The 20,070-nt window shown below is 39.3% G+C and overlaps 1 protein-coding gene across 9 annotated transcripts in view; it reads right to left on the bottom strand.

Annotated features, from left to right (window-relative positions):
* Positions 1–20,070, bottom strand: part of LOC127870809 (spectrin beta chain-like) — a 238,232-nt gene that overhangs the window by 92,603 nt on the left and 125,559 nt on the right. For 7 of the 9 annotated variants that reach the window (XM_052413328.1, XM_052413321.1, XM_052413325.1 and 4 more), the window contains exons 41-50: positions 17,534–17,674; positions 17,130–17,240; positions 15,801–15,967; positions 13,926–14,142; positions 12,831–12,980; positions 11,964–12,068; positions 10,776–10,870; positions 10,505–10,595; positions 9,986–10,141; positions 9,614–9,646 (exon numbers count right to left, since the gene is read on the bottom strand). In XM_052413328.1, coding sequence (XP_052269288.1) covers positions 9,614–9,646; positions 9,986–10,141; positions 10,505–10,595; positions 10,776–10,870; positions 11,964–12,068; positions 12,831–12,980; positions 13,926–14,142; positions 15,801–15,967; positions 17,130–17,240; positions 17,534–17,674 — 1,266 coding nt within the window. The remainder of the gene's footprint in view (positions 1–9,613; positions 9,647–9,985; positions 10,142–10,504; positions 10,596–10,775; positions 10,871–11,963; positions 12,069–12,830; positions 12,981–13,925; positions 14,143–15,800; positions 15,968–17,129; positions 17,241–17,533; positions 17,675–20,070) is intronic. The other 2 variants (XM_052413327.1, XM_052413329.1) reach the window with 1 other exon arrangement.

Below are 20,070 nucleotides of genomic sequence, written 5' to 3'. Positions count from 1 at the left end.
GTTGATGGTGAGGCCCAGTCTAGCTGAGTTGTCTGCTACCATGTTTGTCTTTTCCTGCATCTGTTGTTGGGTGTGGGAGAGAAAAGCCAAATCATCGGCAAAGTCGAGGTCTTCCAACTGTTCCCAGAGTGTCCACTGAATTCCATTGCGCTTCTGCTCAGTTGATGTCTTCATAACCCAGTCTATGGCCAGCAGGAACAGGAAAGGTGAGAGTAAACAGCCTTGCCTCACACCAGTTCTCACTTCAAAGGCATCCGTGAGCTGTCTGCCGTGAACAATTCTGCAGGTCATTCCCTCATAAGACTTCTTGATGATGTTGGTGATCTTTTCTGGCACTCCATAGTGTCTCAGAAGTCTCCAGAGGGACTCCCGGTCAACGCTGTCGAACGCCTTTTCATAGTCAATAAAGTTGACATACAACGGCGAATTCCACTCCAGGGATTGTTCCAGAATGATGCGCAGGGTTGCGATCTGATCCGAGAGTGATCTCTCCTTTCAGAAGCCTGCTTGTTGGTCACGGAGATGCGGGTCTACTGCGTCTTTCATTCGGTTCAGTAGGATGCGATTGAACACCTTTCCTGGGATGGACAACAGCATGATTCCTCGGTAGTTGGAGCAGGAACTGAGGTTGCCTTTCTTGGGAAGCTTGATGAGGTAACCCTCTTTCCACTCTGTTGGGATTTCTTCTTCTTCCCATATCTTGCTGAAGAGCGGGTGTAGTAGGTCCATACTGGTCTCCACGTCAGCCTTAAGCGCTTCTGCCGGTATGCTGTCAGGTCCTGCAGATTTGCCATTCAATTGTTTGATGGCGCTGCTGATATCTTCCTTTGTGGGAGTGCAGCACTTGATTGGCAGATCGCTTGTAGCTGGCAGAATCTCCCGTGGGTTCACAGGGGCTGGCCTGTTGAGTAGCTCCTGGAAGTGCTCAATCCACCTCTTCTTCTGCCCTTCATCATCTGGTATTACTCCAACATTTTTGTCCCTTACTGGCCTCTCTGGCTTGGCAAACTTCCCTGCTTATCTCTTTGTGATGGAGTACAGATCTTTAGTTCTGTTCTGATAGGCTGCCTCTTCCGCCTCTGTTGCAAGCGTCTCTAGGTAGTTCCTCTTGTCTTCTCTGATACTTCGCTTGACGCTCCTATTTGCTTCGGTGTTTTCTTCTTGTGCTTTCACTTTTGTGGCTCGTGTTCTGCTGTTGTTTACACTTGCCTTCTTTTCTCGTCTTTCCTCAACTTTCTGAAGCGTCTCTGCTGACATCTACTCCTTGTGGTTGTAAGACTTGGGGCCCAGTACTTCTTGGCATGTTGAAGTCACTGCTTCTTTCACGTTCTGCCACTTCTGCTCTATCGTCCCTTCTTCAAGCAGCTCCTCTTGGACCTGGAACTTGTTGGAGAGAGTGACCTTGAACTCATCTTGATTCCAGGTGTCTTTCAGAGTGGCAGTATTGTACCGTTGGCGTTAGTTGGGCCCCCCTGTCCAACTCTTCTTCAGCTTTAGTTTCAATGGGGCAACAAGGAGATGATGGTCCGAAGCCACGTCTGCTCCTCGCTTGACACGTACATCCTGATGAGAGCGATGAAAACTCCTTACCATGCACAAGTGGTCAATCTGGTTTTCCGTTGACAGGTCTGGTGACACCCAAGTTGCCTTGTGTATCCTTCTGTGGTGGAAAACACTTCCTCCAATGACCAGGTTACTTGTGGCGCACAGGTCGGCGAATCTCTCCCCGTTGTCGTTCATCTCGCCTAACCCTTGCTTTCCCATGATCTCCTCATATCCTCGGTTGTCACTGCCGATCTTGGCGTTGAAGTCACCCATTGGAATAATGATGTTTCTCTTTGGTCTGTCTTGTATGATGGTTGACAGTCTATTGTAGAAGTTGTCCTTCTCATCCTCTGTACTGTTGTTTGTTGGGGCGTAGCACTGGATTATGTCCATGTTGATCCTCTTCTTCTTTGTAAGGAAAGAGGCTGTCATGATCCGAAGTCCGTGTGCCTCCCACCCAATGAGCGCTCTCTGTGCCGACTTGGAAAGCATCAAGGCTACTCCCTGGGTGTGTGCTGCATCTTCCTGCTCATGCCCCGAGAACAACAGTAACTCACCGGAAGTCAGTCGCTTCTGCCCAGAGCCAGTCCATCTTGATTCACTGATCCCTAGGATGGTGAGGTTGAACTTCCTCATCTCTGAGGCCACTTGTCCTGTCTTCCCGGTCTCATACATGGTTCGGACATTCCATGTACCCATGGTGGTAGTGGTCCTGGTGGAGATGATGGTCTTCAGCCTGATGGCTTCCAGTTGACACTGGCTTTCACCGTCCAGCGTCATACGTCCTCCAGCTGGAGGTCCACCTTCTCCCAGGTCCGTGATGTCTGTTGTTATTCTGTTTGGCATTTCTGTAGCAATAAGGTTTCAACAGGGTAGGGTAGCTAGCTAGCCCTACGCCCAACCCTCCTCCTTTTTCAGCGCAGGCATGGGACCGTCCTTGGCGTAGTTATTTGATATTTTAGAGCATGGTAAGTGTTCAGTATTACTATTTCCTCACAAATATCATAACTAAAACGAATATTTGCGAATCTGAAATATTTTTTTTTAATTTTGTCAATTTACCAAAACCTGAAAAGGCCCCTTTAAAGGCTATGTTCTCATATTTAGTAATTACTACCATATTGCATTCTGTGCACTCGCAAAAACAAGAAACCGTCAGAGACGGGCAATGCTCTCCAAAGGTTTTTTTGTCACAATATTGCACTATATATTCAGATAAAAGGAAACGTCTTGAGGGCACAGTAGTTTGGGGGACAATCATTTTTTTATAGAAAATTTCAAAGGGCCATAACTCTGTGAAAAATCAACCGACCAGAACCCGCTGATAATATGCACATCTCCTCTTGGTAGTGAAGCTTCCCATAAAGTTTCATTGAATTTCTGTTAGTTGCTGAGAAATAGCCCGGACAAAAATTGTGCACGGACGGACACACGGACGGACAGACGAAGCAGCGACTATATGCTCCCCCGAAAATAAATTTGGGGGGAGCATAATAAAATAATAACAAGAGCACCGCATAACGGGTGCCACGCTCGGCTGCGGGTGCAGTTTTCAATAAATAAAAGCTTGTCAGTTTTTTTTTTTTTTTTAGAGGTCATAGTGATCACCTTGACCTTTGACCTAGTGACCCCAAAATGGGTGTGGCACGTAGAACTAATCAAGGTGCAGCTACATAGGAAGTTTCAAAGTTGTAGGTTAAAGCACTTTGATTTTAGAGCCAATGTTCAAAACCTTGACAAAATGTGAAGGTTTTAGCAAGACTCGGACGACACGAGGACGGACACCACGAGCTGGCTATGACAATACCTCGGGTTTTCTTCCGAGCTAAAAATAAATATTTGTGTGTAGTTGTTTTTTAAACTCATGTTTCAAAAATTATATAAAAAAAAATATTGGGGGAGGGGGGGGGGGGGGGTTTATGGGGAAAGAAAAATGGGGAAGAAAGGAAAAAAAAAATGTTTGGGTTGGGGATTCGGGGATGGGGCATTATATATGGATGGTTTGCGTGGAGTCTATTGTGGTTTGTCAAGTAAGTGTAGTTTTGTCGAAGTATGAATCAAATCTGATCATTAATAAAGAAGTTATGGCAATTTTAGCAAAATTTAATACTTTGACCTTGAGTCAAGGTCATTCGAAGGTCATGGTCGAATTCAATTTTTCCTTGATACTTTAGAAGTAAAGTGGATCTAAACACAAAATTTAACCAAATATTCAAAGTTACTTAGTCAAAAAATGGCCATAATTCTGTCAAAATGCCAATCAGAGTTACATAACTTTGCCTGCACAGTTCCCTTATGATAGTTTGTAAGTGTTGCAAGTATGAACGCAACAGCTTTGATACTTTAAGAATAGCGTGGACCTAAACACAAAACTTAACCAAATTTTCAATTTTCTAACTATTAAAGGGGCCATAATTCTGTGAAAATGTTAGTCAGAGTTACATTACTTTGCCTGCACAGTCCCCTTTTGATAGTTAGTAAGTGTTGCAAGTATGACAGCGATAGCTTTAATACTTTAGGAATAAAGTGGACCTAAACACAAAACTTTACCAAATTTTCAATTTTATAAGTTTAAAAGGGGCCATAATTCTGTCAAAATGCCAGTCAGAGTTACATAACTTTGCCTGCACAGTACCCTTATGATATTTAGTAAGTGCTGCAAGTATGAAAGCAATAACTTTGATACTTTAGGAATAAAGTGGAACTAAACACAAAACTTAACCAAATTTTAATTTTTCTAAGTATAAAAAGGGCACATTATTCTGTCAAAATGCCAGCCAGAGTTTTCTAACTTCGCCTACCCAGTCCCCTCATGTCATTAAGTAAGTGTGCCATGTTTGAATGCAATAGCTTTGATACTTTATGAGACAAGAGGGCCATGATGGCCCTGAATCGCTCACCTGACTAACAAATACAATCGCAACCCAGATTTCATCAAGATAAACATTCTGATCAAATTTCATAAAGATTAGACGAAAACTGTGACCACTATTGTCTACACAAGGTTTTTCTATTATTTGACCTAGTGACCTAGTTTTTGACCCCAGGTGACCCAAATACAATCCCAACCCAGATTTCATCAAGATAAACATTCTGATCAAATTTTATAAAGATTGGATGAAAACTGTGACCTCTATTGTCTACACAAGGTTTTTCTATTATTTGACCTAGTGACCTAGTTTTTGACCCCAGATGACCCAAATACAATCCCAACCCAGATTTCATCAAGAAAACATTCTGACCAAATTTCATAAAGATTGGATGAAAACTGTGACCTCTATTGTCTTACAAGGTTTTTCTATTATTTGACCTAGTGACCTAGTTTTTGACATGTTGACCTAGTTTTTGACCTAGTGACCTAGTTTTTTAACTCAGATGATCCATCCCAACCCAGATTTCATCAAGATAAACATTCTGACCAAATTTCATAAAGATTGGATGAAAACTGTGACCTCTACTGTCTACACAAGGTTTTTCTATTATTTGACCTAGTTTTTGACCTAGTGACCTAGTTTTTGACCCCAGATGACCCAAATACAATCCCAACCCAGATTTTATCAAGATAAACGTTCCGACCAAATTTCATAAAGATTGGATGAAAACTGTGACCTCTACTGTCTACACAAGGTTTTTCTATTATTTGACCTAGTGACCTAGTTTTTGACCCCAGATGACCCAAATACAATCCCAACCCAGATTTCATCAAGATAAATATTCTGACCAAATTTCATAAAGATTGGATGAAAACTGTGACCTCTACTGTCTACACAAGGTTGTTCTATTATTTGACCTAGTTTTTGACCTAGTGACCTAGTTTTTGACCCCAGATGACCCAAATACAATCCCAACCCAGATTTCATCAAGATAAACATTCTGACCAAATTTCATAAAGATTGGATGAAAACTGTGACCTCTACAGTCTACACACACAAATTGTTGACGGACACACGCATGCACACACACACGTACACATATACGGACGCCAGACATCACACGGTCACATAAGCTCACCATGTCACTTCGTGACAGGTGAGCTAAAAAGTGGACCTGAACACAAAACTTAACCGGATTTAGTTGCAATAATTCAACATCAAGCTTTATAGCCCAATGGGCTGCTTAGAGTTGCAATGCGCTCTCTCTTGTCCATGGGTGCAAAATGTTATCAACAATGCAAGGGTTAAGAAACACTGAAACTGCAACTACTTATTAAAGTTTACCAATTTAAACCACCAACTCATCCAAATGGTACCATTAAAGCAATAAATAATTGATTTTTATTGACTTTGGTTTTGTTTTGTACGCTGTTTCCGCCATATGGGAAAATTGACCCAATATTGGTTAGGTCGCAGTACACCAACATTTTGCATGTCGGGTTATGTGCTCCAGCCTATAAAGTCGATAACGATGTGGTATTCAATATGGAATACACTGTTTCAAATTTAAACATAAACATGTCAGCGAGAAAAGTGTGTTGAAACATCGTCGTGTTTTTATAGGGTGCATGCAAAGGATAACATCCTTAGGTTGCCATTCAGGTAAATTTAACATGTTTATGAAGTTTATTCATTATTTTCCTCAATTTGTCTCGAACGACGTCTGTTTAGTGAAGCGCACAGATTCCATGCGCTGAACTGCACCCATGTATAAGAAGGGGTGCATATGGACTCCCAAAGCCGCCATAGCAAAAATTATCAAAGGCTCTGGGAGTCTGTTTATATGGACTAAACCGGACGCTGACACAGACGCCGACGCTCAGGTGATGACAACATAATTTGTTTTCAAAAAAATAGATGAGCTTAAAAATCAAAATTTACAGCTTAACATGCTTAAGTTTAAATCTTTAAACAAGTATTATTTGTTATTAATAAAATAATAATTATTTAACCATATAAGCCAATTTGAGCTTAAAAATCAAAATTTACAGCTTAACATGCTTAAGTTTAAATCTTTAAACAAGTATTATTTGTTATTAATTAAACAAGGGCTGTTTGTAAAACATGCATGCCCCCCATATGGGCTCTAAGTTGTAGTGACAGCCATTTTGTAAATATGTTTTTTGTCACTGTGACCTTGACCTTTGACCTAGTGACCTGAAAATCAATAGGGTTCATCTGCGAGTCATGATCAATGTACCTATGAAGTTTCATGATCCTAGCCATAAGCTTTCCTGAGTTATCATCAGGAAACCATTTTACTATTTCGGGTCACTGTGACCTTGACCTTTGACCTAGTGACCTGAAAATCAATAGGGGTCATCTGCCAGTCATGATCAATGTACCTATCAAGTTTCATGATCCTAGGCATAAGCGTTCTTGAGTTATCATCCGGAAACCGTTTTACTATTTCGGGTCACCGTGACCTTCACCTTTGACCTAGTGACCTGAAAATCAATTGGGGTCATCTGCTAGTCATGATCAATCTACCTATCAAGTTTCATGATCCTAGGCATAAGGGTTCTTGAATTATCATATGGAAACCGTTTTACTATTTCGGGTCACCGTGACCTTGACCTTTGACCTAGTGACCTGAAAATCAATTGGGGTCATCTGCTAGTCATGATCAATCTACCTATCAAGTTTCATGATCCTAGGCATAAGGGTTCTTGAATTATCATCCGGAAACCGTTTTACTATTTCGGGTCACCGTGACCTTGACCTTTGACCTAGTGACCTGAAAATCAATAGGGGTCATCTGCTAGTCATGATCAATCTACCTATGAAGTTTCATGATCCTAGGCATAAGCGTTCTTGAATTATCATCCGGAAACCATTTTACTATTTCGGGTCACAGTGACCTTGACCTTTGACCTAGTGACCTCAAAATCAATAGGGGTCATCTGTGAGTCATGATCAATGTACCTATGAAGTTTTATGATCCTAGGCCTAAGCGTTCTTGAGTTATCGTCTGACAACCACCTGGTGGACGGACAGACCGACCGACAGACCGACAGACAGACCGACATGAGAAAAGCAATATACCCCCTCTTCTTCGAAGGGGGGCATAATAATAATTATTTTACCATATTAGCCAATTTATTATGCATGAGCGGGTTGATTCCCAATACTATTAATATCTATGGATGATTGGCATGTGGCTTGACTTGTATGTTTTCATTTCATTTCCATTCTTCTTTTGTATTTCTGTTGTATATCTTTTCTGTATCTATACATATATTATCAATTATATCTAGTAATGCAAAACAAGCCACGAAATCTGGCACCACACCCTGTAATTGATTTGCGTGAGATGCAGCTAAGAACTGCACAGAAAAAAAAGCATGCGTATTTATCTCATTGATATAACTCTTTATCTTTCACCAACACCAACGCCAATCAACGCCATATATATCTTTTTTTTAAAGATATTTCTTGTTATATTTGTCAACATTATTATAAAAGAAATAGGAATTTACGTCATGACTTCAAACTGAGTTTGTTTATGGCAAAGCTTCCAGATTTCAATTAATATACAATTCATTTTTTACACAACTGCCACCTAATTAAGCCTTCAACATGTCTCTACCTACAATTACGTCAATTTCTTATAACAGCCATTCGAAAATAGACTTTATTTTAAAGATATATAACTTTTTTTTTATTTTAAACATACACAACCAGTAATCAGCCATTTTAAATCCATTTGATAACTGAGCAAGAGACCCAAATTGTGGTGCATGAGCGATATAAACGAAGATTTATCATCTGCTTATACAAAATCTTGCCCAGAACAATAGTACTCAACTTGATTGTATAACAAAATGTACATTTTTTTTGACAGTTTTGTTCATCTACCTCCCTAACACCAGTAATATTTTCTCCTGGAATGTTAATTGATCTAAAAAATGGTCCTGGACATAAAGGGGCCAACACTCTGACTAGTAGGAGCCAACATTACATTCTGAACTATCATCTACATATTCCGGTCATGAAGCTGTCAAAGTTTGCGTGAAATTGGCCAGGTTGAAAACACAACATGTTGGGACTATATATTCCCTGGTGGAAAAGACAGAAAAAGGACCGTAATTACGCCAAAACTTGTTGCAATAAAATTTATTTATTAACACTTTAAGGTCAAGAAAATTTGAAAGTATGAGTGAGATCCACCAATTATTTTCATGCTTTGGGACATGAACAACAGACAAAGGGTCCTAATTTTATCAAAACTTGTTGCAGCCATATTTTCTTAAATTACATCTACCAACTAATGTCATTCTACTGTGAAACTTTGAGGTGGATCTGCACTGGATTTTAGGTAGAGTTATAACACAACCTTTGGGACGTATAGACAGACAAGCTGTCAAGTGCAACGCTTTATACCTCCCCATCCCCGGAAGCACGTTTACTTTTTCAATAAGTTAATCTTTCTTAAAGCTGAAATATATACAACGTAAATCAGTTAACCACATCTATGCAGGCTTTAAAGACATAAATGCATGAAGTTATATAAAGATGCAATTACCAAACATGAGACATTTCCATAAATCCAAGGCTTTATATGGGGGGAGGGGGAGAAGTTTCCATATGCTATTTCAAAGTATTGATATCTAATTATTTCATGATTATATATTTAACAAGAGCTGTGTTTGTGAAACACAATGCCCCCTACTGTGCCTCTTTGAAGCCATATATTTGACTATTGACCTTGAAGGATGACCTTGACCTTTCACCACTCTAAATGTGCAGCTCCATGAGATACACATGCATGCCAAATATCTATATGCTATCTTCAATATTACAAAAGTTACGAGTTAAATTTTTGGGACAGAATGACAGACAGACAGGCCAAAAACAATATACCCCTGATCATTCAATCCGGGGGCATAAAAAGACAAGGACAACTGTAAAGCCTAGATATCTTCAGATCACAGTTCACAGAGATTATACCCTCTACATGGATTGGTTGTACAATTCATACAAGGTATAGTTGAGGCAACGCAAAGATGCATTTCAATAGGAAGTCATTTGAGGTTTTACAATGGCATGACAATGATGGTAAGAGGTTTGTTGGTGGTGTGGCTAGATGTGAGCTACACCTACTGACAAGAGGGCTATCACAGAATGTTACTTACATCCTTTCTGCTAGACCTAAGTGCCTCCGCATTCTGAGTGTTAAATATGCAGCATACACATTTTGGCAGCATGGCAATACACAGAATTAACATTGTACATTAATATGACGTTTCGGGCTTCTTTTCAATAAGGCATGTATATAAAGAAGATATTACCACAGTATAGTACGCATTTCAGTTAATTAATGAATAATTCTGCACAGATTTTTTCCAGGGCAAATTTGAAAACACAAATTCTGCACAATATCTTTCCAGAGAAAAAAAATTAAACAAAAATACACTGTAACATGTTTCCAAATGCATCGCACAAATGATCAATTTCAGGACATTATCACAAGTCAAGGAAGTGTTGAGACTGCAGTTTGGCCCTACCTGTTTGATCTTGTGTATCCTGTCAGTGTTGGCAACTATCTCAGCCTCGAATGCCTGGTGTTTCTGCAGCTTTCTCATCTTGCCCTGAAGGTCTGATACCTCCTTGAAGTTGTCCTCTGTGGCCACCTTCAGCTTGTCGTCAATCCAGCCCTCTGCCTGCACACACACATTGGACATGGCTTGTTTACAGTATTTCAGTCATATTATGGCGGTCAGTTGACCTACTTGCATCTTTCCTTCAGTGGGTTGTCACATACATATGCCTGTACCAGATACATATTGAAATGTCTGTACCACCCACATATCCCAATTGAAGCTAAGGCAGAGAGAGAATGGCTTTAGAAGTCTGTTTTTAATGCATAACAGAGCGTGAAAATTAAACTATGATAAGGTTGACAAATTGCCTTAATAAATCTGATTCAACCAATGCAGATCATTATTTACCTTTGTGGATCGGCTACCGTAGAAAATAAGTATGAAGACTAAGGTAGAGCCCACACAAGTACAAAACTTTCCTACCTCTATGATATCTCTGTTGAACTGGGCATAGAGCAGGGAGTCCCCAAGGTTCCTCTTCCTCTGTGAGCTCAGTTCCCTCACCTGCCCCTGTCTGACACACAGAACACACACAGTGAAAACAATTGGTGACAACACTAGCGTTCTGGTATTTTTCATCTTCTTTAGAATTTGGGTTCAGGTTACATGTTTTCTTGATTACCATATAAAATTGCACATTAACATGTAACCATATTGCACACAAACTCGAGTACTTTCCCTAGTGAAAGCTTACCTGGAGACAATAGCTTCAAGGGTATGTTCCACCTTGGGGGCCTCGAAGTGCTTCTCTGCAACAAGCTGACTGCCATGTTCCTTCACCTTCTCAAGCTGTAACAAACAGAGTGCAAGAGAGGCAGTAAGTATAGAATTAAATATGCTTTCATTTTAAATGAAATAGCCACAGTTCACAAATATTAATATATAGAAATGTAAAGCATTAACATGATTTTAAGCAAAGAAAACACTGCTATGCAACAAAACAAGGGTTTCAATGCTATACTTTAATTTAATTTAAACAAAATTGTACAATCTTAAGCAGTATTTTTATGTTTCAAGGAACAAACAAAATTTAAGAAACATTCTTCCATTCAAAGTTAAGTTATTTGAGCTGAAACAGTTTTTCTATTGTAAGTCCCAGTGCCCTTGACCTGGTTGCCAATAGACCCCAAGCTGGGCCTGTATTCTACCAAAACATAGTTTCAGTGAAATGTCCGAATACAAAATCATGGAGGGGAAACCATTTATCTTCTTTACATAAAAGTTACCTGTACCTGACTAGCCACTTATAAATCCAAAGCTAGGTTTCCATGCAAGCTTGCTATATGCAAAGTTGTATCATGGTTGATAAATGCGTACACAAAGTTTTTGACTGGAAACCACTAGCTTGACGGGTAAAGCACAAACATCTGCCCACCCTTGCTTTCCATGTCCCAATAAAACAACAGGGATTCCAACTTTGAACAAAAATTAGTTAACAACTATTGTGAAAATCTAAAAGACTATAAAACAAGAGCTGTCACCATAGGATAACTTATGCCCTCTATAAATGCTTGATAATAGTTATGAGCTTTTTGCGAAACCTAAACGCAGATTTTGAAACCTAACCGCGGACCCCAAGTTCAAGGTCACAGGGGTCAAAATTTGTGTGCGTATGGAAAGGCCTTGTCCATATACACATGCATGCCAAATATGAAATTGCTATCTGAAGCGACATAGAAGTTAGGAGCATTTTTCGCAACCTAAACGCAAATTGTAACGGACAGACGGACAGTCCGATCACTATATGCCCTCCTTCGGGGGCATAAAAAAAGGATTAAATTCTTGTATAAATAGATAAAACACTCTCCCAAACAAAGCTTGTTTACAAGCGATTCACAAAAACTACCTAACAGCCATGACATTGTTCTGTGCTGTCACGTACCTTCTCTTCCTGAACTGCTAGCACGTTCTCAAAGGCCTCATGTTTCCTGATGAGGGCCTCCACCTGGTCTTCTGTCGTTCCAAAGTCTGTGCTGCTCAGGTAGGCCTGCAACAGGGCAACATTCATTCAATGAGCTTTACTCGTACGTTTATTAAACTACACTATCAAAAAACTCAATGACCCATACTTATCTTCTCTATCAATATATTCAGTGACCTTTACTATCAAAAGATTCAATTACTATGAAAATAATAACTTAGCTACAATAATTAAACAAGAAACCGTCGGAAACGGGTGATGCTCCCCAAAGGTTTTTTTGTCACAATATTGCACTATATATTCAGATAAAAGGAAACGTCTTGAGGGGCATAACTTTGGACAAAATAATACGGTGGATGGTTAGCAACTTAAAAATTTCAAAGGGCCATAACTCTCTAAATAAATCATCTAACCAGAACCCACAAATAACATGCACATCTCCTCAAGGTAGTTAAGTTTCCCATAAAGCTTCATTGAATTCCAGTCAGTAGTTGGGGGGACAAGAATTGCACTATATGCACAGTTAATGGAAAATTTCAAAGGGTCATAACTCTGTGAAAAATCATCCGACCAGAACCGGCTGATAATATGCACATCTCCTCTTGGTAGTGAAGCTTCCCATAAAGTTAAATTGAATTCCGGTTATTAATTGCTGAGAAATAGCCCAGACAAAAATTGTGCACGGACGGACGGACACACGGACAGACGAAGCGGCGACTACATGCGAGCATAAAAAACATTTTTCCGTAAATCACTGTGCATGTTATAAGCCATCAGTACCAGTAGTGATATGTGCACATATAGTCCTGAGGCTGATCAGAGTGTTACCTCCTGTGAGGAGCAGGTGTTGCGTAGCTGCTGTGCATCCCTCAGGAAGATGTGCAGGTCATACAGCTGCTCATGGTGCTCTCTCCTGTCCTGCCAGATCCTGTTCAGCCTCTCCTGTACCTCTCTCACGGCCTTCACCTTGTCACCAATCTGGTACATGAACAGGGTCAATATAAGAAAGTATCTAGCTAAGCCAAGACATGTTATTTATCATACCACTACATTGATATCTGTTATATATAATGTGCCTGATGTTTTTTTTATATCAGTTCAACAGGAAGTTGTTGTATCTGTTGATGTTTGGAGGTAAGTTATATTGCTTGGGATGAACTATAAAGTCATCAGTTTAAGTAAAACAAGAGCACCGCATAACCAGTGCCATGCTCAGCTGCGGGTGCAGTTTTTAATAAATGAAAGCTTGTCAGAATATTTTTTTTTAGAGGTCACAGTGACCTTGACCTTTGACCTAGTGACCCAAAAATGGGTGTGGCGTGTAGAACTCATCAAGGTGCAGCTACATGTGAAGTTTCAAAGTTGTAGGTTGAAGCACTTTGATTTAAGAGCCAATGTTCAAAACCTTAACAAAATGTAAAGGTTTTAGCACGACGCGGACGTCGGACGACGAGCTGGCTATGACAATACCTCGGGTTTTCTCCGAAAACAGCCGAGCTAATAAAATCAGATTTAAGAAAACAAACAATTTGATACCAAGATGTAATATAATTTTCATGCAAAAAGCAACACAAACAACAAAATACATATTTTACAAATATAAAGCTCAAGTACTCAGGACTACATTATTAACATGTCAAACCTCAACAATCATATTCCTTCACGCAAAAATGCAGCATCACAGTGATTTTTTTTCATTATTTCTTTTAAAATGGGGACATATAGGTATGATTAACAGAATATTTCAGGCTCGGCACAAATAAAATAATTGCTTGACAAGCCTCGCCATTATATTATACTAAGCCTTGCCTGACATATTACAAAAAGATCAGACAGTAACCTGTTATTCTGTATTTATTCTATATGATGATAATCTTACTGTGTAAGAAATAAACTTGAAAGTAAACACACACAACTCTGTACCTCATCTCTAGCATAGTGTTCCTTCCTGACAAGGTCCTCTCCCGTGTTGATGATGGTTGCGAAGGCGTCCTGCCTGGTGTCTATCTCTGCTCGCAGCTCCTCATGGCGGGTACGCACCATGTCCACACTGCTCACATCTCGCACAGGCTTATCAGCTGTCATTTCACGCTCTATATCGTTAGCCCAACTCAGCAGATCACGTACATCTGCGTTGATCCTGAACAGAGAGGAATAGTTGTAATATTAAGCATATATTGCATTTGTTCTATCAAACAGCAAAACAATTGAACAAAAAAAATTAAATGAACAATGTACACAGTACTGTTTAAACAAAATATGTGTCCATAGAGCACAGATGTCCCCTCATTCCACTTTGGTCTCAAAACTCCATATACAGAAACAAACTCTAACTTGATCTAAAAGTCAAGCAGGTAGACTCAAACACTAAATTCAGGTAAATATCTTGCAAAAATTCCAGAAGTGTCATGTTAGAGAAAATTATTAAGCCAAGGTTTAATCTTGAAATGCTCTAATCCTTCCAAAGAAATGCCCTCTGTATAGCTGTACTGATATATGCCGCTCTGTATCAGATATGAACAAAACCCTACAATAGCTGTATTGACATATGCCGCTCTGTATTAGATATGAACAGAACCCTGCAATAGTTGAACTGACATTTTCCGCTCTATATAAGATCTGAGCAGAGCATTACACTAGTTGTACTGACCTGTGTAGCACTGTATTAGCTATGAACAGAACCCTGAAATAGTTGAACTGACCTGTGCAGCTCTGTATCAGCTATAAACAGAACCCTACCATAGCTGTACTGGCCAATGAAGCTCTGTATCAGCTTTAAACAGAGCCCTACAATAGTTGAACTGACCTGTGCAGTAGTGTATCAGCTATGAACAGAGCCCTACAATAGCTGTACTATCCTGTGCAGTACTGTATCAGCTATGAACAGCGCCCAACAATAGCTGTACTGACCTGTGCAACTCTGTATCAGCTATGAACAGAGCCCTACAATAGTTGAACTGAACTGTGCAGTAGTGTATCAGCTATGAACAGAGCCCTACAATAGCTGTACTGACCTGTGCAGTACTGTATCAGCTATGAACAGAGCCCAACAATGGCTGTTCTGACCTGTGCAACTCTGTATCAGCTATGAACAGAGCCCTACAATAGTTGAACTGACCTGTGCAGTAGTGCATCAGCTATGAACAGAGCCCTACAATAGCTGTACTGACCTGTGCAACTCTGTATCAGCTATAAACAGAGCCCTACAATAGTTGAACTGACCTGTGCAGTAGTGTATCAGCTATGAACAGAGCCCTACAACAGCTGTTCTGACCTGTGCCGTACTGTATCAGCTATGAACAGAGCCCAACAATAGCTGTACTGACCTGTGCAACTCTGTATCAGCTATGAACAGAGCTCTTCAATAGTTGAACTGACCTGTGCAGTAGTGCATCAGCTATGAACAGAGCCCTACAATAGCTGTACTGACCTGTGCAGTACTGTATCAGCTATGAACTGAGCCATACAATATTTGAACTGACCTGTGCAGTACTGTATCAGCTATGAACAGAGGCCTAAAATAGCTGTACTGACCTGTGCAGCTCTGTATCAGCTATGAACAGAGCCCTACAATAGCTGTACTGACCTGTGCAGTTCTGTATCAGCTATGAACAGAGCCCAACAATGGCTGTACTGACCTGTGCAGTTCTGTATCAGCTGTGTACAGAGCCGTACAATAGCTGTAATGACCTGTGCAGCTCTGTTTCAGCTATGTAAAGAGCTGCACAATGGTTGTACTGACTTGTGCAGCTCTGTATCAGCTGTACGTGTACAGAACCTTACAATAGCTGTACTAACCTGTGCAGTTCTGCGGCGGCTGTAAGCTCATCCTTCCTCTGTGCGGCACGGTCCTGCAGGATGCTCCAGTTCTCCACCACGGTGGCCTGCAGGTGTTCTATCTGCTCTGCGTTCTCTCCAGGGTAGGTCTCCTGTAGCCTGGCTGAGTCATCTATCAACACCTGGATCTGAAACAAGGACAGAAGGTCAGACTGACACCATGTATCAAGGTAAGGTAGGGATGTTCTAAAGAATGACTTACAAGGAAACATCAATCAGATGCAATCTGCACGTGAGCTAACAGAGGTTGTTTTAAATAGGTCAAATTTTAAAAAACCACAGCTATTCTGTGGAAAGGAACAAAGCTGACATTATAAATCCTTCAAAATCAGACATAGCATAAACCAGTATTATTTCAATTAAACTATCTTTGGTAATTTAACTGGGGCAACTTTCTTTTGACCAATTAAGTTTTTTTCCAAAGTTGTGGAGATCCAGATAATCTATTAACTATCATGAGTGCAATATATCAATTTTATATGTAGGTATATAATTTGTAATGTTAAAATTTATTGCCATTCCATAACATATTATGAAAAAAAAAAAAATTTACACTTCAACACCGTTATTTCGAAGTCGTCGGGACCGTTAAAAAAACTTCGTATTAACGATAATTCGAAATAAACATTTGACAGAACACTTCTTTGATTCTGTAAAAATAAAACGTTGTGGAATTTGTTGTGGGTACCGGGCCCTCCTCCAGATTGCTTGACGTTTGGTTGGTATAATAGTAACGTGGTTGACTTGTTTGTATCAGACATTTTGTAATGATTTTTGTTTAAAAGGTAGAGTTTATATATGATGCATTTCATTTGACAACATTTACTCAGACCTTACGTGACACATTTGTTGATTATTAAAGAATGCAAAACTACATACATAGTAATTATCGGCTTTTGACGACATTATAAAATTAACACACTACGCGCAGACGACAACGGTGTAAATATCGGCTTTTGAAGCACCACGCGAAGACGACGAAGGTTTGAAATTACGCTCAGTGTTTTGCAGTTATGACTTCGGATTAAAGATTGATAATTAGGTGTGAATTACAGTGTTGGGACCGACAGAATCACTTCGAATTAATGATTTCTTCGGTTTAACGAAGTTCGCATTAACAATGAAATTTTACATTAAACAAAGAAGAACCAAAATCGGGACCCAAAAAATGCTTCGAAATAACGGTGACTTCGGATTATCGGTGTTCGAAATAAAGGTGTTGAAGTGTATATGAAATGACTCAACCATTTTTATGAACAGTGCAGGTGCAGCATGGTGAGCCTAACAAACCTGTGCTTCCAAAGCGATGAGTTCATTCTCAAATCCCTCATGTTTCTTCAGGTATGTGTTTGTGGCATTGATGTCACGCCCCAGGTCATCCGATATGCTCTGGAACTTCTCCTGTAACCATACATAATCTTGTAATTCTATCCAAAGCAAAAACTTGAAATCAAATATGAATAAATTTGGGACCAAACAGATGTAGATGTAAAGTGTAATTTCTTTCGTGAAGAAGTATTTATCAATTCAAAACCAGAAAAAAAACAAGTAAAGTATTGAATATTGATGTTCTTATATAGAAAAAATAATATTCTGAATGCCTTTCAGGTTATTAATGGCAAATAATTTGTAAAAAGCAGTTCAATCTTAGAATCTACAAGGCAAGCCATAACAGTGTGTGATTGGCCCAGTACCTGTATACGTGTAAGTGCATCCTCAACGTCGCGGTTGAAGCGATGGATCTCGCCGGCCCCAAACAGTTTCTGGTCCCGTGCCTCAATCTGCTCCAGCAGCAGGTTCCAGGCCTCGTTCAACTGGTCTTGACGCTCTTGCACCTGCATGCAGGGACACATACATGTAAAACAAGGGATCATACAATAATACGCTGTTCCTAATGCTCCAGCACAATGCACGCAGGGGTACAGAAAAACACAATAGCAGGCCCTTAGTATTAGGCAGCAGTAGGCCCTTAGTATCAGGCAGCAGTAGGCCCTTAGTATCAGGCAGCAGTAGGCCCTTTTCTACTGCTTTTAGGAGTTTGATTGTTGGAAACTTTCCAAAGCAGGGTATTGCATATTTTTCCCCAATTCAGAGCAAAAATACCTATTAGGAAAAACAAAAACACTTGAAATAAAATGAAAGTGGAGATACAATTTTACTAAGTAAACAGACAATTTAAACATAAACAGTTCATTTGGATGTCCTCCAAATATATTGTTAACAATATAAGCTTACAAAAGGGAGAGCAACCTACTAGCAGAGTAATGAAATGGATTTCACCTAACAAAAAGGGCTTCTATGGTATATTATCATTGTCAAATATAAATCAGTGGGTGCAAATAGTTTGTTTTTACACATGTGTGTTCGATAAAGGCATGATTTAAATATAAAGAGGTAAAGATTTATTGTTTAAACGTCATATGTTTAGCTGCTTATGTGGTGTATTAAACAATGTTTCTTAATATTTTGTTCAAGATAAATCATGTAGTTACCAACTTACTACCAGTATTTATCAGACAAAATAAAAGGGTTGTCTCAAAATACTTCCTTTAATATAACAATAAGAAATACTGCATAAAACCATCCTAGGTTAACAGTCCTAATAACAGGGCAAACACAGATTTATAAATAAACATGTTTATTTAAATATCTTTGCCGTCCTTTATTCAAGAGAGAAAATGCAAACTGTGAATAAAGGAATAATACACATTTTCGAGGGCATGATCATCTGCGGGCGCTCAAAAAATCCGTTCCCGCCCGAGTACACAGATTTTGAGAACGCCAGCAGATGATCATGTCCGAGAAAATGTGTATTTTCGCAATTATTGCATAAACAAATAACACATAGATCTACCAAATTAAATTAAAATACCATTGAAAACAATATGTCTTGTTCATTCGACATCGACGAAATAATTTGATTATTTCATATGACGTCATACAGTTCAAGGTTGTGTGTTACATATGCATCACTCGGTCATCATCAGAAATGACGAGGCTTTACCTTCAAATAGGCAGTTTTCTATTTAAAATGTGTTAAATCGGTGGATTAATGCAAAGTTGAAATGCAACCGCCCAAAGTAAGAAATGAGGAAATATTTTGGAATTTACTGGTTGTGACGGATAAATATATCGTCAGAATAAGTCGTTGTTTTCATAGATGTTCCTTTCGTACAGGTCTATCTTATTTTGTTCTGGACAACTAAATTTTCTAAAAAATTAATACTGCCAACATATTGTCACTGAAGTATTTCAAGCATACAGCAGGAACGTTGAAGGTACATAGACACTTAGATCTACATTTACAGCATATTCTTTTGAAAGTGTTGAGTAAATGACCTACATGTAATTTCATTGATGTTGCCAATAAATAAAGCTGTTGTCAAGAAAATGCAGATGGTATCATTTGAAAAGTGGATTGAAATATTCATTGCTTTTATCCCTGCATGTATGAGGAAACTGGTGCTTATTTAGTTCCCCATTTATGCTTGGAAAGTCGTCGAAGGGTGGAGTTATTAACAAAGTTCATAATAACTTCATTGAATCCAATGAAAAATGGGAAGTAACTGCGCATGGACCAGTTTATGGATATGAACAAGAGATGTGTTCGTCAGAAACACAATGCCCCCTATTGCGCCGCTTTGAAATTTTTTATTTTTTTTTGACCTTTGACCTTGAAGGATGACCTTGACCTTGAACTTCCACCACTCAAAATGTGCAGCTTCATGAGAACGCCGCTTTGAAAAAAATTATTTATTTTATTTTTTTTACCTTTGACCTTGAAGGATGACCTTGAATCTACCACTCAAAATGTGCAGCTTCATGAGAACGCCGCTTTGAATTTATTTTTTTTACCTTTGACCTTGAAGGATGACCTTGACCTTGAACTTCCACCACTCAAAATGTGCAGCTTCATGAGAACGCCGCTTTGAATTTTTTTTTTTTTAATTTTTTTTTTTGACCTTTGACCTTGAAGGATGACCTTGACCTTGAACTTCCACCACTCAAAATGTGCAGCTTCATGAGATTCACATGCATGCCAAATATCAAGTTGCTATCTTCAATATTCAAAAAGTTATGGCCAATGTTGAAGTTTTCGGACGGACAGACGCCATATATTTGACATTTGACCTTGAAGGATGACCTTGACCTTCACCTTTCACCACTCAAAATGTTCAGCTCCATGAGATACACATGCATGCCAAATATCAAGTTGCTATCTTCAATAGTG

The sequence above is a fragment of the Dreissena polymorpha genome, chromosome 3 (assembly GCF_020536995.1).
Source record: "Dreissena polymorpha isolate Duluth1 chromosome 3, UMN_Dpol_1.0, whole genome shotgun sequence".
Classification (NCBI taxonomy): Eukaryota; Metazoa; Mollusca; class Bivalvia; order Myida; family Dreissenidae; genus Dreissena; species Dreissena polymorpha.
Note: the sequence above shows the minus strand (reverse complement) of the source record. Positions and strands in the feature narration are given on the sequence as shown.